Source organism: Ischnura elegans, chromosome 4 (genome assembly GCF_921293095.1).
Source record: "Ischnura elegans chromosome 4, ioIscEleg1.1, whole genome shotgun sequence".
Lineage (NCBI taxonomy): Eukaryota > Metazoa > Arthropoda > Insecta > Odonata > Coenagrionidae > Ischnura > Ischnura elegans.
Genome location: NC_060249.1, coordinates 126894547 through 126921461, shown reverse-complemented (window position 1 = coordinate 126921461; position 26915 = coordinate 126894547). Strand labels below are relative to the sequence as shown.

The 26915-nt window shown below is 39.2% G+C and overlaps 1 protein-coding gene across 1 annotated transcript in view; it reads left to right on the top strand.

The window, feature by feature from the left end:
• Nucleotides 1-26915, top strand: part of LOC124158023 (nesprin-1) — a 199545-nt gene that overhangs the window by 62329 nt on the left and 110301 nt on the right. Inside the window, exons 14-32 of the mRNA XM_046533169.1 lie at nucleotides 3888-4028; nucleotides 4105-4269; nucleotides 4939-5068; nucleotides 5195-5394; nucleotides 5913-6092; nucleotides 6189-6323; nucleotides 6428-6562; nucleotides 6752-6913; nucleotides 7722-7942; nucleotides 8660-8768; nucleotides 9549-9773; nucleotides 11199-11472; nucleotides 13151-13407; nucleotides 15961-16243; nucleotides 17007-17260; nucleotides 17687-17998; nucleotides 18973-19172; nucleotides 19265-19526; nucleotides 20240-25419. Of these exons, the coding sequence (XP_046389125.1) occupies nucleotides 3888-4028; nucleotides 4105-4269; nucleotides 4939-5068; nucleotides 5195-5394; nucleotides 5913-6092; nucleotides 6189-6323; nucleotides 6428-6562; nucleotides 6752-6913; nucleotides 7722-7942; nucleotides 8660-8768; nucleotides 9549-9773; nucleotides 11199-11472; nucleotides 13151-13407; nucleotides 15961-16243; nucleotides 17007-17260; nucleotides 17687-17998; nucleotides 18973-19172; nucleotides 19265-19526; nucleotides 20240-25419 (8825 nt within the window). The remainder of the gene's footprint in view (nucleotides 1-3887; nucleotides 4029-4104; nucleotides 4270-4938; nucleotides 5069-5194; nucleotides 5395-5912; nucleotides 6093-6188; nucleotides 6324-6427; nucleotides 6563-6751; nucleotides 6914-7721; nucleotides 7943-8659; nucleotides 8769-9548; nucleotides 9774-11198; nucleotides 11473-13150; nucleotides 13408-15960; nucleotides 16244-17006; nucleotides 17261-17686; nucleotides 17999-18972; nucleotides 19173-19264; nucleotides 19527-20239; nucleotides 25420-26915) is intronic.

Genomic DNA, 26915 nt, shown 5'->3' with positions numbered 1-26915 from the left:
TGTCACACTTGTGTTTGGAAATGAAAATGGGTTTCCATCTTTGGATAAACCATTGACTGAACTTTGATATTCCTCACATAAGTTTCCCCCGAATTTTGTCACTTCATCGTGTTGACTTGTGTTTCACCCGCAAATGCTTCAGTTGTCGTGAGGTGGATTTTGCACTTCCTCGCAATAGTTTCACGTCACAGTGCACGCACATTAGGGTGGTGCGAAAAAACTCAAGTTCCAAATTTCGTGTCGTAATAGTGCGGAAAAGTTGCGATACGTTAGTACAAGAAAAACAAAAAAAGAATTATTAAAATCGGACGTCATCTTCCGATCCCGCAAAGCACCTGAAAAAATGACAAAAATGAAAAAAATTGTTTTTTTTTCGTAGTAAAAAAATTAAATTAAATTAATATCTATTAACGCTGTAGCAAAAAATGATTACAAATAGCATAGGTTATTATTTATATATGCATATTTATGGCTTTTAACTATTATTACCGATCGCACAAGATCATTAAAAATGTATAAATTTTGCAATTTAGCCGGTTTTTCAGAGTTGTGTCATAATTACTTAAGGTAATATTTTAGTCTAAAATACATGTTTGATTATGCAGCTCTTCCTTTGTTTATATATGATTTAATAATATTTAAACAACCCAGAACTCACCGCGGAGAGGTGACTGCACTTCGGGTTCTACCCACACCCTCCATCCATCCAACCAATGAGGGTTTCTGCTTCTACAATATTTAAATTTTTTGTCCTTCTTTTAAATTTTAACTTTTGAAAACTACTTTGTATTGCGATTTAGTGGTAAGGTCTGGCATAATGGACCTTGATTTGAATTAGCCCTAATAAATCCATCTCTGGATCGATAGCCACAAAGCTTAAGGGATGCCTCCGTTACCAATTTCACACACGGCTCCATTGCTTGCGTGTGATATGGGAAGTTATAATATCCCAATCTTGTTTATCGCCAGATTCAATGAAGGAAGCTATTTCTTCATTAGTAATTATCCCCATAAGAAGAGGTGGAGTAGATAGTTTGACTACATTCCAGTCAATCATTTATATATGGTCACTTATTTCGAAGTTCGTGGTAGGAGTAATGAAGTTTACGATAGGTTTGCCTTTTGGTTAAGTCTGTCTGGCTTTAAATACTCTTTTTAGCCCTAGCTCTCTAATGTGCCTTCTGTAATCAAAAACCATCGCCATTAATACATTCTCTTCGTGATCAAAGTTAGAGTTCCGTTCAATAACATGGAAAACTACTTTCTTTTAATATCCAGGTATGTATCGAGAGGTTTCCTTTGCTCTGTTCACACGAGCCATCTAGCATGTGAAAATGGTCCAGTATCCCGGTTTGCTAAGTCATTTGGAAAGTCACCACTTGTGATTGCTTGACTAATGTCAATAAGGTATCTTTGGTCCTTGCTCAAAATTTATCTATCAGCTTGTAGAATTTCACATTCAATTGTTTGGAAATGCAGTTTGGAAGCTTTCCATAACCATTCATATTAGTCCAATTGGCCCAATAAATGATTTTTGGCCACTTGTTTCACCATCTAAATACTGAAAAATATGACAAAAGTAATTCAATGAAATGAAGTAACCCAACTGCCCACTGCAGCGGGTATCATTGGTGTTTTACGAGTTTTCTAATAGTGCAACCTTTCCATCTAATGTTGATGTTCGTGCCATCACAGCAAACTAACTCTAAGGACTCTAATGATACTCCTTGATCAGAGAGATAAGATAGTATGGAGACCACTATATCTTTAGCAGACCCGGAGCTTGGAGAAACATAACTCAAATACGCAAAATCCGGTTCTTTTATTAGAGAATGGTGTTCCGCTATAACTGTCCGACAGTACTCCTTCGATTCAATCATTTCTATGACTATGGTATTGTCTACCCTTCCGTCAAAGTATAACCGTGTAGCTCACCTAAATCAAGATGGATTTGCTGTAAATCGCTTATAATATTTTTCATTTCCCTTTTAATTCTACATCGGTCAATGAATTTAGAAGTATATTCTTCAGTTATAACTCCAATGTCTACAAGTGCACTTGATGCTATAGCAGCAGCTGTACGGTGAGACGGTATTGATCACAATGAAAAGTTGTACTTTGGAATTTTACCCTCATTTGCCATTATGATTTATATATTTTTGGATGTACTAGGCATGTAATCTTCCTAGTCAACAAATTTCTCCTTGATTGTTGAACTTTGCGTTGCGTCATTTAAAACCTCAACATCTTCACTTTCAGTTTCAATAGGGTTAACATGCTGCCTTTTTAAAGTGTAATTTTGCCTTTCAATTCTAGTGGTCAGTTTTATTGTCATTTTTGATCTAAAGAGCTAATTAAAACTTCTCTAAAATTATCCTCAAGTAATTATAACAAAACTCTGAAAAATAGGCGAAATTGCAAAATTTATACATTTTTAATGATCTTGTGTGATCGGTAATAACAGTTAAAAGCCATAAATATGCATATATAAATAATAACCTATGCCAATTGTAATCATTTTTTGCTACAGCGTTAATAGATATTAATTTAATTTAATTTTTTTTCAACGAAAAAAAAAAAACAATTTTTTTCATTTTTGTCATTTTTTCAGGTGCTTTGCGGGATCGGAAGATGACGTCCGATTTTAATAATTCTTTTTTTGTTTTTCTTGTACTAACGTATCGCAACTTTTCCGCACTATTACGACACGAAATTTGGAACTTGAGTTTTTTCGCACCACCCTAACGCACATGGTTCTCTTTATGTCAATAAAAATGTTTCTGCACAATGAAAGACATTTATATTGGTATATCATTGAATTAAATTGCAACTGTGCAATATGCAACACAATTAACAATGTTTATAACAACATTAACGTCACATGCGACAAGTTGCGGGAACAGAGCAAGAAGACCGCTCAGCGAGAGGATGGGATGGGCAGCAGAATCACGCAAAGGATAGGTGGAGGGGAAGGTGTGCGCTTTTTCAAGCAATGAGGCTACAAATGAGGGAGTCAAGGATGAACATGTCAGATGTTGCTATTTTGTGACGTTGTTGCGTTCGAAGGCTCCAAAGGGAAGACCTGTGTGATATGTATATACAGTTGGCATTTCTAGGCCGTATCTTCTTGTCTGATGGTACAGATTCCACACTTTTTTCTTTGAAAATTGTGCCGTTTGGACAATGTTGAATATTGGTATAGTGTTGTTACAACTATAAAAAACTTTGTTGTGATCAATTTGAGCTTAAAAAACCTAAATATGTTAGAAATGTGATGCATTTAATCTCATTCTTTTTTGAATCCCATGCAAGTCATCTACTTGCCGGAAACTATAAATACATCTTCGGGTCCATTAAGTCATTCACCTAGCATTTGTTCTCCAGATGGGGAGAATTGAAGCAGGCAGGATGAAAAAGTTCTGAAATAGATCAGTTGGTGAGATAGGGGAGGGATGAGACACGTTTCCATTGTTCTGGTGTAACTTGATACATATTTTCCTTTGAAGATAATGAATTATGGACTTTGTGGTCTTGTAAAGGACAAAAAAAATCATAGGCATAGGCCGATGGAGGGCCGAGAGTGCTTTTTTAAATATCTGTGACGTAGTCACTTTTCACATGGTTGTTATCCTATGGTGTTGAGGTTCTCCCGATGGTTGTTCAATCTCTTCGTAAGAGTCACACTATGTGCCTGCCACATTTTGCTGTAAAAATTTTCATTTAAAATTTTGGATCGAGATCCGATGCCTTCAGCAAATTCGGATCTTAAGTATCTGACATAGGTTGATATTTGGATCCGACGTATCCGATCCGACCATCCCTATTAATAAAGTTTTCAATATGCCTGTACTTAATTTCCTTAAATTGTGCTTTCTTTCATTCCTCAGGACTTGAGCGTGTGGAAGGACAGGTACCAGTTGATTGGTGACACTGTCAGCTTTTTGCTGGCTTCATGCGAAGATAGAGTGAGCCAAGACTTGAGGACGAGGTTTGAGTTGATGACGTCTCGATGGGAGGGTCTTTTTCAGGTAAAAATTAAGCATTTGACTTGTATGATTCATCTGTTTTGAACTCTTATTGATCTGTTTGCTTGTATCTTTGCAGCATGTGAAGCAATACATGCATGCTGGAGACATTCTGAGGAATAGAAAAGATTACAGAGCTGGGCTTGACAGGCTGCAAACGTGGCTGAGGAGTGCTGAAGAAACGCTTTCATCATCTCAATTGAGCTCCACAGAAAGCATCAAAGCTTACGGAGACCACCTACAGGTCTGTATTCATTTCCTAATCATCAAAATACAGAATCAAGCTGTATACATGATGGCAGCTACATATGTATGCACCTGGGTACACAGATTTATCAAGGCACATTTATACGAATGACAAGGTCAAATGTGTGTGGTCAAACCTTGCAAAAATTCTGTGTGGGAAAAGTCAGTAGCGTTGGCCTGGTCAATAGTTCTATCGCTTGGTGAAATTTTCACTCTTTATGTCCCTTGGCAGGTTACCACTCAGTTACTGTTTACTACTTGCTAATTCACAGTTAAAATTTGTCACAGTAAAAATTCACAGTAAAAATTAAAATTTGTCGGAAAATAGCTTTTTTTACTGTGATATTATAATCTATTGACAGTGTTATTTTCATATTTTTGTCAGAGGGGTCCTTTTATGAAGCTCCACATTCATACTAATCTATAACACTGTGGTAACTAATAATTATAATTATCATCATAATTAATTTATATATGTGAACAAACTTATGAGTCGTATAGGTTGCTTTCCAATAATTTGTAATATCATGTATACTAATTCATTTTTACCAATGCAAAGACACCTAATGGTCTCTGCGTTATGTTCCACTGTTATGTCAGTTTATGCTTTGCCTTTCTAGTCTAAGAGCTAAGTTTGTAATTATGATGGATTTTTCTTTTTCCTCAGAGATTGCAAGGCGAAGTTGAAGGCATGGAAGAACTTTTTAAGAGCGTCAGCAAGAAATTTCAGAACTTAATCCAGGACCTTTCACGAGATGATGTGGAAAAAATGATGAACACACTCAAGAAGGAAAAAGGTACAGTGTTGTGTTGAGGTATCATGGTTTCATCTGGATCATGTGCTGGATTTTTTCTAAGTATGTGTGTATTCTAGTCTTAGTCAAGTATGTGTAATATGTGAGAATTGTTTGACTCGATTGCAGAGGCGCTGGTGAAGGTGCGCGCTCTCATTCCGATGCAGCTGCACTTTTTCCATCAAATCTTGGTTCACCAAGAGTCTTTGGAAGCAGGGCAAAAGGAAATTGGAGGGTGGCTGGATGAAGCTGAAGAACTTTTATCCTCTCATTCCCTGGATGTGGTTGGAAAGGAGGCTGCCATTCAGTCTCAGTTGGATAGGCACAGGGTATGTATATTCCTTTTGAGAAGGATAGTACATACTACATAGCTGTAAAAAACCTAATTTTGAAGGACGTCCTTTGACTCATGTGTTTGTTTTTATTTTTTATGCTCATTTCACTATGAATGTTGGTTCTAACCTTTACTTTCTTTTGCATGGTATGTATGTTAACTCAGTTCTTTATAACTACCTTAACTGTCCTATCTGAATATGAAGTTACTTAGGAGCACAAATTGCTGTTAAAAAAATGGATGCTGTGTAAAGATGAAGACAATGTTGTCACGCTGTCTTTGAAGTTCATTGTTGGCTAAACATTTTGTGGCCATTGCTTTGTGCATACCCAGACATGTATTCCTGGTTTAATGAATTGCAACTTTAGAAAGAATACATTTGGTGTGAACCTTATGAATTTTTTTGTAAATACATATGTACATCGAACTATTGAGTATGTATTTGAATTGGGGTTTTAAATTTGAAGTTTTTCTGACACTTGTTATGAGTGAAATTCTCCTATTTCTTTATAGGCCTTCTTCTCAAGACTGCCTTATTACAAGTCAATGTTAGATAGCAAGAATAAAATATTCCATAGTATAATCAAATCAACGAGTGGTGTAAGCATAGACACTGGCGAATTCCAACATAGAATGACTCATCTGAACGAGAGGTTCTCAGAGGTAGCGCAAGCATCAGTGCAGTGGGAGCAGGTATTTGGTTACTCTCTCATCACAATAAATGTGACTGGCATTAATTGAGAATAAATCATTGTAGCACATGCATGATTGCTTTTTGTTCCTTTGCAGAGAATGATGGAAGCAGTTCGGTGCTGGCACAATTTCAATGAAAGCGAGAGAGTCATATCCGAGTGGCTTATGAATGCTGAAAAAATGATATCCGAGAAACACATTGATAATAGAAATACAGTAGAATCCCATAAAGTATGAAACTTCCTTTGGTTTTGAACTGATGCATTGCATATTCATTTAGAGTATGTATTCCAAACAAAAGGCTTGATATTTGTGATTGTGTATTTACATTGCAGGCCTTTTTTGAGCGGGTGAACGAGAAGTGGATTCAGGATCTCATTAACTCTGGTCAGGATTTGATGAAATGTTTACCTACCCAGCATCATCTTCCAATCAGGCAATGCATTGAAAGGCTGCAGGCCAAGTGGCAGGTTCGTGAACATTCGTAATTTTACTTAAATCAACTTTATAAAATTATAGACCAGTGTTTGCAAATTTTGGATATGTGTATACTTATAATATTTCCTACCACCTCCTTTGTCTTCTAAATTACCCTGTGTATAAATATTGTGTCTTACATGTCCTGAGAGACTTATATCTTTTTACTATCATGGTTGCAGGAAATCCTATCGTTTGCACCTCTTCATTTGATGCGGTTGGAATTCCGTCTGGATGAAGCTGCTTTCCACCAATACTTGAAGGAAATTGATAAGGAAATAAACAGTGAACTGCAAGCATTTAATAAGAATGAAAACATTGAAAGTATTTTGAATAGAAATAAGGTAGGTCCAAAGTACCCTCATGAAGCTTCGAGTGAATTATGTATGTACATACATATATTATTTTTAAAGGATGTGTCGGTTTCAATTCTGGTGCAGGTCTTAGCTTTGCTAATTGTTTCTTAATCATGTGTTTCATTTTCACTGCTTCATTTTCAAAAGCTATATGAATGATTTTTTGCTAGCATATTACGAAAACTACTTAAAATAATGCATCAAGTCATCAAGAAAGTGATGGGTTCCAAAAATCCCTCTGTTGAAGTATGTTGGTGCATAGCCAGGGCTTTGGAACTTCAGTTTTTCCCAAAAATTTTTCGCTGGTGGTGACTTGGCACGATGCATCTGCCTAAGAGACTACATACTTGCCCCAGAGGCACCCACCCATTGTGGCATTCTATTTTTCAATGTAGTTACATTTCATTATTTCTCCCAATAGCAAATGATGAATTTAACTTTCAATATTATGAAATTGAATATATAGCTGACTTATTAAAATGTATGGTGTTCCAATGCATACAAATATCCGCAAAGGCCCTTACCTCCCAAGCACCTGCCGAAGAAAATTTCTGGCTATATACCTGTATTGAAATTATTTAATGTTAATTATGCTCTAGAAGTTTTTCAAACTGAGTTTTGAGCAAATTATTTTAGTGCCAATTCTTTTTGGCTTCATTACTGACTTCGGTTCTGAGCTCAAGAGCCAGAGTAATGGAGAATGAATAAAACTAACTGAAATATCTTTATTTTTTTAAATTGCTAACATCTTCTTTTTTTGATTTACTGATATATTTACACTGTTCCAAATTTTCAGGCCTTTTTTACGAATAATACCTTAATAAGAGATGTTGAGAAGTCTCTTGAAACTATGAAGTTGATAAGCAAGAGGTATTCTGATGTGAAGAGTGCAGATGGCAGCCTGAAAGAGGCGTACGAACAAGCGCACCAGCAGTGGGGAGCGTGCCTGAAGAAAGTTGGGGAGCTCTCTGACCAATTGCAAGAGGTGCCTGCTCAGTGGGCCAAGTACAATGCCAAGTGAGTTCCCTTTAGCACTTTCAATGCTGACCAATGGGAAAGTCAACATTATCCCCCTTCTGTTTTTTTATGCGAAATTCATGCATGGATGCCAAAAGAGCTGGGAAAAAAAACAAAAAGAAATTCTTGGTTCTAATTTGTTACCAATGAATTTTTTTATTTATGACGTGATATCATGTCATGCCGCACTCAAGGTGTTAATGGTCGAGGAGAAGAGAAATGAATGACTCTGGGAATCGGTAAATACTTTTACACCCGTTTTAGGCTTTTTCAATTCAGTAGAAATTGCGCATGTTGTTGAGAATTTGGTGACTTTTTGGGTCATACGTACATAGTTTTAATGAGTTAAACTTAATTTGGAGTTATCAGTCAGTGTAATTATTTCAGCAAGCAGCTGTTTCCAGCTACAGAAATGAAATGAACAATTTTCAAAGAATACAGTGACATTACTGTGAAGTTTTTTGCCATGAGTTAGTGTAGGTGTTCTGTTGTCTTCCGAAGGTCCGTTTACTGAAAGATAAGGTGTAGTAGATAGATACTGTACAACATTAAGGGATATGCATTTCAAATATATTCTGTATAAACACATGGCAATCAATGGGTATCATCAGATTCAATAGATACCAAACTTGTTTCATGAATGGCTATATGTAATGATGTTATTTTGTGGATGTGTTTTGTGTAAACGGTTAAAAAAATCAACTGCTTCTTCTCTAGGTTTGAAGAAATATCAAAGTGGATGGATATGGTTGATAGCAGTTTAAGTGGCATTATGAAAGAAGTGACAACTCTAGAAGAATTTGAAAAAGAAAGGGCTGTTGTTCAGGTAATTTTACAAAGAATCTCAATCCTATTGGGTGTAATTTTCATCTATCGTACTGGACCGTATGTACTTAAATGTAATTGCTTGAATCCTAAGTTTTATTAAATATGCCTCCTAATGTATCTAGTACCTTTTGATAGTGTGAATACCTTTTCCTCTGTATGTTTATATTGTGCAAGGAAAAAATTGTAGTAAATATAGCATTTTTCTTGAGCTTGAGCATATTGCTAGTTATAAACATATACCTATTTTCTTGAAATGGAGTACGACTGCTGGCTTTGAAGCAAATATGTGGGAAGCTTAGTTTGTTTCAACAAAAGCAAAAAACTAACTTTAATTCTGCAAATTGGCCTATTTAAGAATTTTATGCTGTGGAATAGTGGAGCTGCGAGACACTGTAGTTTCTCAGTAATGTTGTGCATGAGAAATCTTAGACTACAGTGTATATGTTGCTGTCTTAACTTTCATGGATATGCTGTATTCAGAATTTGACCACAATAGCATATATGTACGCACATATTTGTGAATCACATTTGTCAAGCACCTCAAAAAAGTTGGACTCATTGGATTGAATATTTGCATGAAATGTTTTTCTTTTCTTTTAAATTTTAACCATGATTAAAATTATTGAATTTCTCTTTAATGCTTTCTCTGGGATTTGTTCAGCTTCGTGAGATGATGGTAAATAAGTACTCCTGGCAGGATCTTAACTAGATTCTTCTATTTTTTAGAGATCAATTGAATTCATAATTCATATCATAATTATTTTTAACATTTTTCCAGGCAATCTGTAAGGATGTGGACACCAAAAGGTCTGACATGAAAAGTCTAGTGCAGACATTTGACACTCTAGTCTTTCATGCATCTGATGAGGAAAGTGTGAATGAGCAGAAAAAGCTTGAAGATTTAATAGCACGATACAAAAATCTCATTCCTGTGATAGAATTAACAATGGTGAAGACTGAAGTTCATTCCAAGTGCCATGTACACCGCAAAGAAGTGAAGGAGGTAATTTTTAACTCTAGCTATCCATTATTTTTGCTGCCTTAGCTTGGTTGGAATGTTTCTGAGGTAGCTCAGGTTTAGATGTTCTCTAATGTTCTTTGAAGTTGAATATATGAAACTAATGGGCATGTATAAATATGAGGTAGCCTGATAGGTTACTGATTATTGGCTGGAGTATCATCAAAATAAAACCAAAGGCTTCACGACCCAGTGGCACACCTATGATGAAAATTTGAAAATGCCCTTTATGATCTGTGCCAGAAAACTGAAGAATATCGGTTATCAAAATCCACTTTTCAGAACATGTTTTTGGGAAATACACCGCTTGTTTATTTTTGCTGTGAAGGATTGGTTTTTAATTATATTTTCACATTTCACAGATGTTTCAGTGCTTTATTTGAGCATTCTCAGAGCTGATAAAAAAATTAAGGAACTGTGTTCTTTTGTAGCCCTGAGTGCTGTAGTGAAATGTTCATGAAAGGTGATTTTACCAGTTGTGATCAACCCTCCAAAAAAAAAAAAAAAACAAGCATCTACTGGTAGTGGTGAAGAGTACCACTACGATTGCAGGGGACTGAAAAATTTGCAGCTTATTTACAGTGTGAAATCCTTTTCCAAAATCACGCAATAAGCTCCTTAAGTTCTTGCATTAACTTACAATGTGAAACTTGCTTCTCAGTTCGTTGGCCTAAAAGGTACTGCACCCATTGTCGTCGTGACATTAAGGGATAAATAATAAGTCCTTGTTCATTGGTCGAAGTTTATTACACATACTCACATCTTACCGCAAAGTCTGAGCCCGGTGGTTGGGAGGAGGATCTTCGGGTCTTGCGAGGGTGCAGACCGGAAAGGAACAGGGGAAGGTGCGGGTCTTGCGAGGGCGCAGACCGGCTAGGAACAGGGGATGATACGGGTCTTGCAAGGGCGCAGACCCAGGGAGAGGTATGGCAAGAAGGGGTGCCTTGTCCTTTGGGTACCCCATATTTATATCAATAGGGGGGTCCAAGGGACAAATTGATAACAAGAGAGTGATGCGTCAGGGAGGGATGAGAGTGCAGGCGGACGCGATGACTTCACAGGGGTTCCATTACTGCACTCTACCCACCCCCCACGACACTATTACCAAATGCTGACACATAATAGCCATTATATAGGTAGAGGAAGCTCACCATCTTAACATTCATACCTTCCTCCTGTACCACTGCTACTCACCAAAGACCTTCTTCTGCTTTTTCACCCTCTCCATCCATCTCTCTCCCCATGCCTTCTCACAATGGACCAAGTTTATGAGGACCTAATCTTAAGGAGAAGGTAGAACTATATTGTTCTGCTGCAGAATCAATCCTATATATGAATAATTAAATAACTGTGGAAAAATGAGATGCTTTTTCATTCATGATTGGATGGTTTTGTTTTTCGTGTCTTCAGATATGCAGTTTGTTGAAAGCAGTGAAGGAGACATCTGCAGCTCCCGCTTACCCAGACAGCATTGAATCCGTGAAGAAGATGATTCAGCAGCAAGACACCGCTGTCAAGTACCTCGATGAGCAGAGGCCGAACATAATGACGTTGATACAGAGGGGCAAAGACTTGGCTCGTGATTCCCATGCTCCTGCTTTTGTTCAAGACGAGGTGGAGGATCTGGAGACGGCTTGGAAGCAGACATTTGCCCAGGCTGTGGAGAAGCTCAAGAAGCTCAAAGGTATTCATTCATTCATCTTCATGGAAATTTTCTAGTGCATACTGGTAGTTTATTTGTGTTTCCCTACACTCTATCTTTATCATTTGCAGATTAACACCTAGGTTTAAGTAAGCAGATAGGTAACTGCAGGTGCTCTGAGTTTTAAAACCCTAAGCGGAAAACTTTTTTTCATGTTTAGAGGGCATAAAAAATTATTTACAAAATTTAAAATTCATGAAGTTATGTTAACTCTATCCTAAAAAATTGAATTCTTGTTGTACATACAGTAGACCCTCGTTCGTACGAACAAAGTTACTACGAAGTCCTCGTTATTACGAAGCAAATCGTTGGTCCCGACGAAAGGCCTATCCAAGCTATAATAAAAGAAACGTTATTGCGAAATTTTCGTTTCTACGAAATTACGAACCTCAGTCCCGGTCCCGGAGGTTACAAAATGAGCTTTATTACGAAGTTCTACACATAAGCAACGGCATTTAGGTGGATATTCACTACTCTTAAGTTTTTATAATCGCGCCACGTTTGAGTTCTTCGTGTGTACTATGCCCAAGAGCGTCAATTATCGTTCTTTATTCAGTAAACACGCAACGTCACATAATAAGCTTCATTCCTGTGGATTGATGGTGACTCACTCATAAATTGGACGTAAAGTTAGTCCTGTTCCAACGCACATTCGATTTACGAATTTTCAGAGATACGAGCATCCAAAATTTTCAAAATTCGAATTTTGCACTTTTCAATTTGGCCAATGCTACGCGGTGTGGCGTTGGTAAACTCACTGTGGGTACAATCTGAGCAAAGTATCATTGAATCCTGTGTGAATTTAGGAACTGTTGAGCATTTCGCCCATTCTTCGTCATCGCGGGGAGCTATTTTTTCGGTTCAGGATGCGTCGCACGCCCAGCTAGATCAGTTCCTCACGATCGTGAGTTAGCGCATTAGTGTAATGCAGTGGTGCATTCTGCAGGATAACCGTACTCCTCGATTTCTTGCATACAGTCTGGCCGGCGAGAGTTGTTCGATGACGGCACAATTGGAGGGGTGGATAACCCTGCGCCAGCACGGTTTACAGCCAATCGCTGTCCCCCAAATACACCTCACACCCTCGCCTAGTCAGATAACGTTGTCAAATACATAAAGAGCACCGAAATAAGCCTGATCCACCAAAACAAGTGATCCTTTCTCTGGGTCCTTCACGCTCATCGTCCCTTCCGGCTCCTTTCTTCACGGAGCCCTTTGTGGGCGTTTCCCTTTCTTACCTTGCAGCCTTGCCCCTTACCCCGACCAAGACCATTCTGCCTGTGATGAGACAACTCTCGGCTACCGGATTGTAGGTTTATCAACTTAGGAACAAGGTCTTGGAACGCATCTAGTTCGTGTATCGGATTTACTGTATTCGGGAAGATATCAACCCTCGATTGCGTCATGCTGCATTCTTGTGTTGAGAAATGGAAATGAATTTTCCTGTTTGTATATATTTCCGCGTAATTTTATCGCGTTTATAATATACTGTATTGTTTTGGCTAAAAGAAACGTTCATACGAACTTCGTTATTACGAACCTCCGTTTTTCGGTCCCGTGAACTTCGTAATAACGAGGGTCTTCTGTACATAATCACTTTTCCCTCCCCATGTTTACTGCAAAAAATGTGTCTTCCCTGACATGCCATAAAATTTTCTAGGAACTCTGAAGCTATGGAATAATTACAAGGAGCAAAAGGAGGAAATACTGAAATTGATGGAGCAGGCTGAGACAGAATTGAAAAGAATCACCCCAGGTCACGACAGCCGGCACGTGGCTGCTGATCTGCAAGCCAAGCAGGACATGAGCGTTGCCTTGAGGGAAGCCACTGAAGAGATGCTGAAGAAACTGCGTGACTCGTGTGCCAAGCTGACTTCAGTCACTGCTCCTGAGAAGAAACCCCTTCTTTTGAAAGAGGTGAGCATTATGTGCATTGGTTGCAGCAGTGCTTAAAAATACTTGCACGCACTTGAATTTTATTACCTGACCAATAGGAAAGCTTCAATGCGAACAGATATCAAATTTTTGAAGTGTATAAGATACGTGTACTGAGAAGGGTGGAAATAAGCAGATACCATTAACCTCCTCCTACAATAGAAATACGTTTTTCGTGCTACGAGTAGCATAAGAATATTTTAAACCTCTCTGTACGGAGCTCTTTTTTGGGGCTGAGTTGCCTGGGTATTTTCGTCTCTCAGATTTTGGGCCCAGCTCGCCCGTCCCTCACCCCGGCCACTGGACCTCACCCTCTAACCCTATCATAGCACGAATCCACGGTCAACTACCATTACTGGTGCATTACCAGTGTTTCTTTCAACCAAACATTGTAGTTGATTTTAAATGATTTACTCTTTTAAAAGAATTACTAATGTTTTTTTAAGCATTGTGGAATTTTAAATGGGTTTCTAGCGTTAATAACAACAAAGTTAGTAAATACAGTGGAACTTGGTTAGTACGTTCCTCCTTAGTACGTTTTCCTCCTTAGTACGGCGATTTCCCTCGGTCCCGGTACCATCCGAACAAAATACAGGTAAAAGAATTTGGTTAGTACGTTTGAAAAAATTGCGCTTTCCTGGTTAGTACGCTCAATTGCTTGCCGTGACGCAACCCGCAATTCGTTCTCTAGTGTCTTCTTAAGGGTCGCAAACGTCTGAATTCATGATTTAATTTATTATTATTAGCCATTAACATTCTTCCATTCATTCCACATCTCTTTCTTCTACCGTAATTTATCCAAATGCATTTCTGAATTCTTGTGACGTGATGAAAAATAAAATGCGCCCATTTTTCGGGAATGTCTGACTACGAAAAACTACAGCCAATAAGAAGCCCCAATTTTCCCCACCCCGAGCTCCTCACCTTCTGTTGCCTTTGGAGTGCCCGCTGCGCAAAAATTTCGCGAGTGGGCAATTGTTGCTCTTGCACGAGTTATCATGATGAAGAAATGAGTCTTAACGGTATTAGACAATTCCCACATTATCTAAAGCAGTACTGCTCCATAAACTCGACGTCGTGCGTATTTACTTGACTACTGTTGCGGGAGCAGACGGTCCTCTGGATCTCCACGCGAAGCTTAGCTTAAAAATACTTGATCTCGGAACGAAAGCAGACGACATTAGACAAGTTTTGAAAGTAAATTTCAACTGTCTAATATAAAATTTTCTTGTAATTACGTCGTAATCTAATAATCTTGCGTGTCATCAGTCGATATATCGATCGATTTTACAATCTAAATGGTATCATTCCAGAAGCGAATGTCTACGGCTGTTGCCGTAATTTGAAAGTCAATATATATTTGCCCAATGATGTTTAAAAAACCAGTTGACTTACTCCGGGTTGTTGTTATATTCTCCGAGTACGCTGTGAGAAAGAAAAATGACTTGTCTTCGCTTGTCTGAGCTTCACTCGTCCTCGTTCTGTAAATATATATAGGATAAATCACGGGAGATAGACGCCGTAATCATGGAATCGTCTTCGGAAATCTATGAAAAATTGCGATTTTTATTCACATGGTATTGTTTTTCAATGTAGCGCTCATTTTCTTGATTTTAAATGTGAAAAGAGTTCAGGAAGGCGATCCTATGAGAACTACCGATAGTAATTGTAATTATGACGACTTTTTCACTGATTGCAATAACCCCGACTGCTATTATTTACTTTCCTCGTTAGTACGTTTTCCTGGTTAGTACGTTCATTTTTGGTGGTCCCTTCAGAAACGTACTAACCAAGTTCCACTGTATAAGGCAATAAGACTATAAGTCCGGAAGTCCGTTATTTTAAATGCTAAAAATCCCATTTAAAAAATGCTTGGGCACAGAACAAAACAAAGAATTCATTTCAAAGTATAAAAACATAGTAGTATGCAATAAAACATATCACTGAAAAAACTATTGAAAACGTAGCTACTATGCAACGGATTCCTGAGGTGAGGATGGTCATAAATGAGTGTGAGGGTCGGGCTTTATTGCCTAGGAGTGGCCCTAAGGACTCGCTAAGCTGGGTCTCAGGCCAAGCCTGATTGCATCGGACAATTGCTACCTTAGCGGTCACTTCCCTTTCCTCGTGTCGGCCAGAGGCGACGTCCTGTCATCTGCATTGAAAAATCCGCAGCAGCTATACCCGACGTCAGGTGTTCTGCATATGAAAATGCCCGTCGGCTCCACCCGACGTCCGGCACGAAAGGGCTAATCAAGCCCAGACATTGAAGAAAAATTGATGAAAAAATTTATTTATAAACCACAATAACATCTTATTTCGGCACTTGATTTTGTTCTCAGTAAACAGATACCAGTCTGTGGAAAAATTGTTTACATTTAGCCAGAGGTCAATCCTCAATCTTTGGAAAACATGCTACTCCATTGTGTAATTAAAGGACAGTAGCCTATGATTAAAAAAAAATTATGTGCCCATTACGTTTCAAACCCTCTGAGTTTTAATTTCTGACTATTGTGGCTTTCTTATATTTTCCAGGTTACTGAAATTGAACGGCAGCTGCAAGTGGTTCTGGAAACAGTGCAGGAGAGGGTGGTATACCTGGAGAAGTTTAATGCACGCTGGACTACGTTCCAGTCTCGACTTGAAGAACTGAAGAAATGGGCCGACACGAATGGGCCGCAGCAGCTGAAGGCAATTGAATCAATAGAGAAGAGTCCATTGGAACGCATGGAGAAGGTCAAAGTGCTGCAGCAACAGATTGCTGAAAAAATGTCCATTTTAGATGCTCTTGATAACGAGGCAAGAGGAATTTTGCAAGGTCAGTTTGGACTGAACTCTCAGTCAGGATGCTTCTCATACTGTTACTTCGCATTTTGCAAGCATCCTCTGGCTCAGCATTTTTTCCACTTTTGTTGGTTCCCATTCGAATTACATTATTTATTCTTTTTCATACTTTACTATTACATATTACTTTTAAACTGGTCTGCTCCTAGATGCATTATGACTATACTGTTGGGTGATTTAGCATCAAATAGAATTTGAATAAGATTTGCTATAAATAAAAACGAACAAACTTTGTATCAATCCGCCAATTTATTTACTCGGTACGACTAGTTTCGATACAGCGGCGTCATCCCGAGGTACCTGAGGATGATGCCGCTGCGTCGAAACTAGTCATACCACGTAAATAAATTGGTGGATTGATACAAAGTTTCTCTGTTTTTATTTATTGAAATGAACTTCCGCAAAGTTGAGCCTGTGACTATGGAGATTATCAAGATTTGCTATCCTAAATGAAAACTATTGGCTCAAAGGCTGCTGCTGCATAACTGAGTACGTACATCTCTGGATGTTTGCAGATACAGTAGAACCTTGGATATACAATCCTCAGTTATACGATGATGTCACTTATACATTCATTTTTTTTGGTCCCACTAATAACCCCATGAATTTACAACCCCAGTCACAATCTTCACTTGGTGAAATTTTATCATTTTGAAGTCTGTTCTCTGCTATCGAATGCTTTTTGAATATTTTTATCTGTCATGGTGTGTATATAATTTGACTAGCTTTCTTTTTAGATGATACTGAGAATGCTGAAGCTGTCAGTCTTTGTCAAGACGTAGCTGAAATAAAGAACCTTGTGGCTAATCTTCATAAAGCATTGGAACTTCAGTCTGATACTGCAGAGGAGGCATTGTCATCGTGGCAAGACTACCAAGGTGACCTCCAAAAGGTCAAGCCATGGGTGGAGCGCGCTGAAGTCAAAGTGAATGCCGGAATTGCTAAACCAGTCTCATTAATTGAGGCTCAACAGCAATTAGAAGATGCTAAGGTATGTCATATTTTGGCAACTATTTATTTTCATTTTCTTAGGGTACATTTCACCTTTAAGAATAGTCACCACATTTGATGAAGCGTCAGCTCTTTCTTTTAGTAACTATGTCACATAACTCCTGCAATATTTGAGTATGATGATTGGCTGATATGTTTTCCAAACTTTTCAAAAATACCTGAATCTGCCTGTACCATGTATGATAATTTTTAAGACCTCTATAAATGGTTGTACGATTTTTCAGGAGTTATTTATGTAAAATCATGAGCTTGGCAAGAAAAGTTCATTGTCTACACAAAAATTCACTTTGGATGGTATAGAAAAAACTTGGAGTTGGTGGAAATAGTCTATAGATGAAGTTTGGAAAGACTTGAAGTTTGCATTGTTTTGAATTTTGTGGGCATTGAGTTGTTCTCTCTCCTGCAGGCGTTTGAGCGTGAGTGCGAGGAAGCACTGCAGTGTCTGCAGACACTCGAAGGAAAATCTCAAAGAGTTGCTGCCTACTCAAGTGTGCCTGATGAGTTGAATGCTGTTCATTCTCGGTGGGCTGTGGTTCATGATGTGACAATGGGCTGGAGGACAAGGGCAGAAGCGTTGGTTGATTCTTGGCAGACACTGGAGGATGCGATGGGAAAAATGGAGGCTTGGCTGCAAGCAAAGGAAAGTGAAGTTAGAGCCCCTCTCAACCTCAATTGTCCTGATACTAAGAAGTTGGAAAATAAACTGGCTGCTTTTAAGGTGAGCTTTGCCTTTTGCTGTCTTTGACCCCCTAAATACTTTTATCATTATACTGTGTGGTATGGTATGTGGAGGAGGTGAGCAATGGCTGAGGCAGTTAGAGAATTTGCATTTGTAAGGAAAAGTGGAGAGTAATCCAGTGTCGACATTGGCCTGCTCTTGATGAGAGGCACCTAGGCAACCACGGCTTAACATCCCATCTGATAGAGGGAGTGCTGTGCTTAAAGTGCCCTCTGCAAAATACTCGAGCAGGAATTGGGCATTCTGAGAAAAACCCATGTCACGCAATTGAACCTGGACCCTCAGGGTGGGAAGCCATCTCTCTAGTCACCACACCACTTAGTCTCCCAGTACTTTGATCTACAATTAAGTTTGAAGAGTATATGTTCACGTATGTAATCATGCATTAATTAAAATGCTGTATTTTTGTAGAGGTGGACTAAAATGTAGTCTCTGTCGGAGAGAGCGGTCCAGTTATTGATGAAGTTGGTGTGCAATATGTGAGGAAGCTTCCCCCTGAATTGCTGCATTAGTTTACACTTTGATTTGGTATTTTCCGGAGGTGTATTGGTTGATTTGGCATAACATTAGGCTAGTATTTCATTCAGATACTTCAATTTTAAGTTACTGACCAGGGTGATGAGTTCATGAAAGTCGATTTAATCAAATAAAAGGCTGGCTGAATTAAATTACCTACTTCGTACAGTTTGGATACCTTCAGATTAATACTATTGAGATTTTGAGAATGGCTAATCTTATGGTCTAACTTTTGTAAAAATGAACTTTTACTGACTGAAATCACAGTTTATGGTCAGTTAGCATTTTGCTGAAGATATTATTGTGTGGCATTAGTCTCTTAACATTCCCTCTCTCTTGTATTCAGCCATCCTTTTACATGTCATCACAATCGTAGCATATTTCAGACGATTCTATTGTAAATACTAAATATGCATGTATTTTAATTTTCTTTTAAGGCACTGAACAAAGAAGTGGCTGAGAAGCAAGCACAGTTGATGGGCATCATCCAGTCATCAGATAATGTTGCTCAGGCACTAGCCCTTGAAGGGTCCATGGCACTGAAGGCAAAAGTTGCCGAACTGAAGTCAAAAGTGACAGCTCTGGGAGACGATGTTCGACATAAAATTAATGATGTTTCTGACAGCATAATAGCCAGGTACTTTTCTTGTTTATTTCAAAATTTTTATGGAATTCGTGTGTGGTGGGTTTGACCTTTGGTGTAATAAATTTATTTTGGTCCTTTAACAGGCAAGAATTCCAATCTAAGATGGCAGACTTTGATGATTACATGGATCAGTTGTCAGCTAACTTGTCTCAGCTGGATGATGTAAGCCTGGAAAAGATAGAACCAAGCCGACAAGTTATTCACACACTTCTTCAAGAGCATTCTGATCAGCAGAAAACGTTCAATGATATATACTCTGAGGTTAAGAAGCTTACCAGCTCTTGCACACCAGAGGAAGCATCCAAATTGAATGATGACTACACTGAGTTAGCTGAAAAATACCAGGTCTGTCATAAAATGAGTGATTTAAAGTTATGCTAGTAAACTTATGTACTTGTTAGCACTACAGCTCTGTAGATGTATGACTTAGGCCTTTGCTTCATTAGCTTAGAGTGCATTGTGAAGAAATGCTAAACAATCCTTACTGCATCAAATCTAATTTTTTGTGCCATGGAGTGTATAAATATTTTTATATGAGTAGTCGTCTCCATCTGTGCTGTTGAGTAATTTATCTTTACGTCAGGCATGAAGCCAGAAATTTTCTTTGGGTAACGGGGGGTTTCAAGGTATGTGGGTTGCCTAAACTGATGTTTTTTGTCAATTGGCATGCATTAGGAAACCATATACATATGTATTTCATGGTCTGCTATATATTTTTCTGGCGTAATGCTGATCTATAGTTAAATTCATTGTTAGTCATGAAATGCTACGATATAGATATAGAGAAAAATAGTGTCTGAGGTTGGATTGGTCTCTTGGCTTTTGGTCTCCTCAGTGAGTATGTATTGCAGTTGCCACAGGGAAAAAAATTGTTGGGGCATGAAGTCCTGAATGCCTTCTTGTGGCTTCTTGCCTTCTTTACATGGAGTCAAACAAGAAAAGGTGTTTGATAAAATTATCCCTTAATGCACTATAATGGGCCAAATTTACATTGTATTGATAATGATTTATATTTTATGTTCTTGTGATGACAGTGAAATATTTTAAACTATTTTCAGGAATTGGAAGATAATATTCGAGACAGGAAAAAAGCTTTGGATCGGTGGTCTGAGTTGCTGAGTTGGAAAAATGAAGCAAATGAGCAACTGATGCATACAAAATACCAGCTGGACTCACATACTCCATCTCAGGATGAACTGAAGCAATTTTGCACTGATTTAGATGGTGTTTCTGTAAAGGTTGAATCGTGGAAGGAAGAGGCACCATCCATTGACAAACTGAGCAAACAGGGTAAAATTCAATTCAGGAGTGAAACCTCTGGCGAGCCATTGACATCAGCACTAGTAGTGGAAGAAATTGAGATGCTTATAATAACATTGAATACCCTCATCAAAAAGAAGCAAAATTATTTGCAAGACACATCAAAACGCTTGACTCAATTCCAGGAAACAAAAGAAAATGTATTGGAATTTCTTGGTACGACAAAAGATAATCTGAATCATATCCTGGAATCAGGACATTCACTGGATAAATTGGATAAGGTGGCTGTAGGCATTTCAGGATTGATAGAAGAGTATGTGGTGAAGGCAGGACTGAAGGAAAAGCTGTATGAACAGGGCAGGAAGCTTATGCAGGATGATCCTGCCCAGGCTCCCACGATACAAAATATCCTTGTGGAAGTGGAAAACACTTGGGAGAATCTTCACTCTGACCTGAAGGATCGGAAGGCCAAGTTTGCAGAGGTGTGCAGTGAGTGGAGGAAATTCTGCGACACAAAAGACAGCGTGTGCATGGGAGTGAACGGTGCGATGAACGTGTGCTCTCAGCTGATGGAGGAAGTGCCCAGCGATGCCATGCAAGTGAGTGCCAACTACGAAAAGTTAAAGGGATGCTTGGACATCTTGAAGAAAGCAAAACTTAGCCTTGACATAATGGATACCAAGGGAGATGCAATAATGAGAACATCTGAAGGCATGCCTATGCTGAAGACCGAGGAAGTAGGAAAAGAGTTGTCAAAAGCTCATGAGCTGTGGCAAAATGCCCATGACTCCCTGTGCAAGTACATCCAGAATTTTGAGACACAGCTGATAATATGGAGACAGATCGATGAAACAAAAGACGGGCTCCTTCCATGGATAAGCGAAACGATCCAGTCCATCTCAACATCACAGGATAATTTGGTTGATGCGGAAGCTGCAAGAAGCATAGTGAATAAATATAAGGAGGAACTTCCTTCATATGCCAATGCAAAGGCCAACATTGCCTACAAAACTGCAGAGTTAGTGAAGCTGAACAATGGTAAGCAGATACCGACCCTGAGTGCTTTGAACGATATGCTGGAGGAACAGTTCACACAACTTGGGCAAGTGGCTGACTCCCTCGACTCCTTGACCCAAAACGTAGGTGAGCAGGAGAAGATTATCCGGGATGACGTCAAGAAGTTTTCAGATAGCTTGAGCAAGATAAGGGAGGAGCTGATGAAGTGTGAGGACCTCACGGGTGATGACGCCAAGGTGCTCAAGAGGATCCAGAAGTGCCAGTCACTCAAAGTGGAGCTACAGGAGTGGAGTCCATCATTCAAAGAGCTCAGCAGTGCAGTCGAGGACATGAAGTCTCAATTCCCAGCCTTTGCCAACTCAGCTGCTTCCAAAGAACTGGAGTCCATTAAGAAACGTTTTGATGCGGTTTCAGCCCAAGCCAATACCATTGAGCTTTCTCTTTTGTCATTCTTGAGGAAACACCACAATGAGAAATTTAACACCCTGCAGAAGCTAGTCTCCAGCTTCAAGGAGAAGACAGCATGGTGCCGACCAGAGGCAGGAAGTGATCGCTATAATTTGGAGGCCAAGCTGTCATCCCTCCAGGATGTTTCAATGGTCATCAATGACTGCAACTCAAAAATGTCCGAGTTGGACTGCTCACTGGCTCTATTGAATAATGTGGAGAGTTTGGAGAAAATGGAAGAACTCAAAGGAGAAAGAGATGAACTAGCAGAGAGTTTAGAGTCTTTGAATAATTGCTACTTGGAAGCGAAGAAAGTGTTAGAGTTTAATATTAATCTGTGGCAAAAATATGAACTCATGTCAGAAAATCTGTCTTCTTGGCTGCGTGAAATTGAGGGAAAAGTTAGAGCAGAAACTGTTAATCAGGTCAATCTGCCAGAAATAAGTGATAAAATGAAAGAAATGAATGATTTGAAGAAACAGGTTTATGATCATGATGCTGATATCACAGATTTGGCCAAATTGGGCGATGAAATAACAAGGGAATGTTCAGAGGCTAGGGCTGGCCAGTATGTTGGCAGCTTAGCGTCTCGGCATCAGAACATCAAAAAATTCATATCATCATACCTTGACCGCTTGGAGCTTATGTGCAAAAATCAAGATTTGTATAAATCCTCTGTGGTTGATGTTCAAAAGTGGCTTGATGATTCTATCTCTCAGCTCAAATCATATGAGGATGAGTTGTCCGGAACTGGGAAGGCAAAGCTCTCTTATCAAAAGAAGTTGAAAGAGTTCTCTGTGACCTTTAAACAAGAAAAGGAGACAGGGCAAGCATTGCTGAATAAGGCTATCGAAGCTGGCGAGACCCTTTTCCCTGGAGTTGCCCCTGCAAATAGGGAAGCAATCAGGGGTGAACTTAGAAAACTGAGGGGTGAATCTGAATCTCTCTTAGACCAAGTGAATGAGCTCCACAAGAAAGTTGAAGGCAGGATATTACAGCTCTCTTCATTTGACGATAGTCATACTCAGATTAATCAGTGGATGGTGGAAGCTAGGAGTAGGATAGGAGGATCTGTATCCTTGAAGCCAACTCTTCAAGAGAAGAAATTGGCACTGCACGAATACAAATGTGCTGCTCAGGACATCAAGACTCACCAAAATATATTGAGTCAGCTTCAAGAGAAGATCAATGCTCTCTCTGATCCCGAAGCATCCTCTAAATTTGACCATGTTTTCTCAGAATACAAGCAGCTAGAGGAATGCTCCCAGGATCGGATAGCAACTGCTGAGAAGTATGTGCTAGACCATGAAATGTACTTACAACACCTCGACAAGCTACGCGACTGCTTGAGCACCTGTAGAACTGAGGCAGCTGCTGTGGTTGAGGCTCCTGTCGAGAAAGAAGGAGCAAGTGAGAAATTGGCTGTCATTGAGACGCTCTTGCAGCAGAGGGACCAGGGAAACGAACTCTTAGATACATGCAAGGCCCTCCTAGACATTGTTTTGAAAGGAACAGAACAGTCTGGACACCCTCCACTCATGATCGAGTTTGAGAAGCAACTTGATCAGTGGTACACATTCTTGGATCAGTGTACAGACACTCAAAAACAGTTGCTGCAACTGTGCAGTAAGTGGACCGAGTTTGAGGAAACAGTGGAAGAACTTGCTACATGGCTCAGGCAGAAGGAAACAGTAATGAAAGATCAGAGCCTTCGTAAAGATACAGAAGCTAAAAAAGCCCACCTGGCAAAGCTCAAAGGCCTTGAAGATGAAATACTGAGTAAGGGTGATGAATTCTCACAAGTCATTGAGCAGAGTAAGTCGTGCGGTGCAGAAGGAGAGACAGAACTGACTGCTAAAGTTTCACAGATTGCCACTAGATATCAGGCCCTTAAGAATCTTGCCAAGGAAGGAATATCCAAGTACCAGAATTTTGCCAAAGAGCACTCCAAGTTTGATGAAGACTATAATGACTTCTCTGAATGGATTGCCAAGTCAGAAAATGAACTTGACAGCTTGTGTAAGGTCATTGGTGACTTCTCAGCCCTGCAGGAAAGGCAGAAAAAGCTTAAAGAACTTGCCGAACTGAGGGCCAAAGAGGTGCCCAAATTTGATACTTTGGTGGACTTGGGTGAGAAGTTGTATGTGCACACGTCTCCAGAGGGCAGGGAAACCATTAGAAAGCTGCTGAGGAACTTGCGGAGCCACTGGGATAACTTTGGGGACAGTCTGCAGTCCAATGGGGTTAAGTTGGAACATTGTCTCCTTCAGTTTTCTGAACTGAGCAAGTCTCAAGAGCAGTTGACTAAGTGGCTGAACGACGTGGAATTGGCCATGCAGAAATTCAATGAAATCAAATCGTCTCTCCAAGAGAAAAAGGCTTTACTCCAGAACCACAAGATAATGCATCAAGACATCATGTCACATCAGCAGCTAGTGGAATCAGTTTGTGAGAAAGGGCAACTCCTCATTGATCAGACCCAAGATAAGTCCTTGAATGTGTACTTCCAGTCCATCAAGCAATTGTTCCAGAATATTGTGTTGAAATCTAAAGACCTCATGGACAAGTTGGAAGGATGCGTAGCTGACCACAACCACTTCAATACTGCATGCAAGACTTTGAAAGATTGGATTAATGCCGAAAGTGATAAGTTACAAGAGTGCAATGACGTGATAGGGGAAAAATCTGATATAGCTAAGAGGCTTGCTAATGTCAAAACTTTGAAGGAAAATCAGGATCAAGGGAATATATACATGAGTAATGTCAAAGACTTATTTGAAGTGGTCTCCCGTAGCACATCTGAGAAGGGTATCGAGTCCCTCAAGAAAGAGGTAGACGAGCTTGAAAGTAAGTTGAAATCATTCTACGGATCGGTTGAAGATGTTGAGAGAAACCTTGAAGAGTCTCTCAATCACTGGAAGGAGTTTGAAGAACAGCTGGAGTTCCACACTAAGTGGATCAGGGTTAATGAAGCTGTGTTCCGAGACCAGCAGCTCAAGGCTAACCTGGAGGACAAGGAGGAACAACTGAAGAGCTACCTTGAGAAACGTGACGTCATTACGAAGAGAGAGGCCGATGTAGATGCTTTTGTTGACCGTTCCCACGCTCTCCTCCATCGCAGTGAGGCTGATCGCATCAAGCCGCTCATTTCTCAGATCACCAGCCGTTATGAATTGCTTCGTGTTCTTAGCAAAGAGGTTGTGAATCACTGGCAAGTGCTGGTGGATGACCATCGTGCTTACAACCAGCGACTACAGGAGACGGAGGCTTGGCTCACGCCCCTCGAGGATCTCTTGCGCCTCATGAAGAATGGTCCTGAGGAAGGAATGGCATCCCAGCAGCAGCAGCAGGACACCATGGGACTCGATGCTCGCCTACGCACCCTTTTGGCCGAGAAGGACCAGGCACCCCACAAGCTGGAGGCCTTGAACGCGGCTGGAAAGAGACTTTTCCCTGTGACGGCATCTCAGGGTCGAGAAAAGATACGCCACGAGCTAAGGCTCATCAGGGAAAGGTGATTATGTGCTAACCCATACAATTGACTTGCTTGTATGAAATCTGAAAATATTGTCACATGACTGAATTATCAGTTGGGAATGTGGGAAGTTGGTTGTGATGAAAAATTTCTTTCTCTGTATCAATTATGCTTTTAGATGTAGAACTGGTTGATGGGATGGTAGCTACATACTATTTCCTCTATTTATGTATTTATTTATTTTACGTTTTCCCAATAACCCAAGGGAAATCATTTCAAAAATTTATTACAAAAAATCTTTACAAAAGATATACCTAAAAACATAAAAATAAGTTATAAACACACTCTTATATTAAACTATTACAATAATCTTCAAAGAAAATATTAAATTAAATTCAACAAAGCAGGCTTGTAACCTTAGCAAAGAGTTTAACAACGTAAACTTAGCAGGTTACAATGGTACATTATTCTTAATTATGATACTCATCTGAGATATAAATATATTTTCATCCCATGATAAATCTAACTGTTTACATACAATGTTGTAATCCCTTCACATTCTAATTAGGGGAGAGTTGCAACAATATTTTGATTTTGCAAACGGAATGAGGAAGTGTAATATTCCAAACCCTGCCGCGTGAACGGCGGTGAAATATACAAGAATTGCCATGAGAAAAAATTCCCCTGGACCGGGAATCGAACCACGGACCTTTGGCTTTCCGGGCCACTGCGCAGACCACTACGCTATCCAGGTTCTTTAATTCGGAAAGCCAAAGGTCCGTGGTTCGATTCCCGGTCCAGGGGAATTTTTTCTCATGGCAATTCTTGTATATGGAATGAGGAAGGTTTGCTGGTGTCTTCAGTTATATTGCGGAACATAAAAATTAAATTTCTGGAGAATATCTCCGTCTTTTCTATACTTTACTATTTCATATAAAAACTTAAGTCCTATACTCTTCCTTCTTGCATTAGGTGACAGAAGTCCATAAAAATTTAGCAAATTTTTATATGATGTATGATTTTTGTGTATTGGGTATACTTTATACTCCCTGTAGAAAATAACTCTAAGAAATCTCTTTTGTTTCCGTTCCATTAAGTCCATGTATTTCTTTATAAAAGATGCTCTATGAAATTCTATTTGCTCTGCCCAGTTTTTTGCCATGCCAAAATAGCTGTTAAGTGAACATAGCTATGTATTTATAATGTAGTAATCTGTTGTGTAGGTATCACACACTGAAAGATAATACTTTTTTATTTATAATGGATTCCTTTCTCAACACTGTTGCCCCTAAGTTTCTTTCATTGTTCTAATTTTTTATTCATTTTGAAGAAAAAGAATCTACTGAAACTTTCCTGATATAAAATAAACGAGTTCAACAGAATGAGTTTCCATCTATGTAAATCATGAGAGTATTTGTGGTAAATTTGGAACCCAAAAGATAAGGGTTGCCTTTATTATCACATTGGAATTTCACTATTATTTGCCTGCGAAGCATTGTGTATTCGCCTTGAGAATGGCCCATTTACAGGGAAAG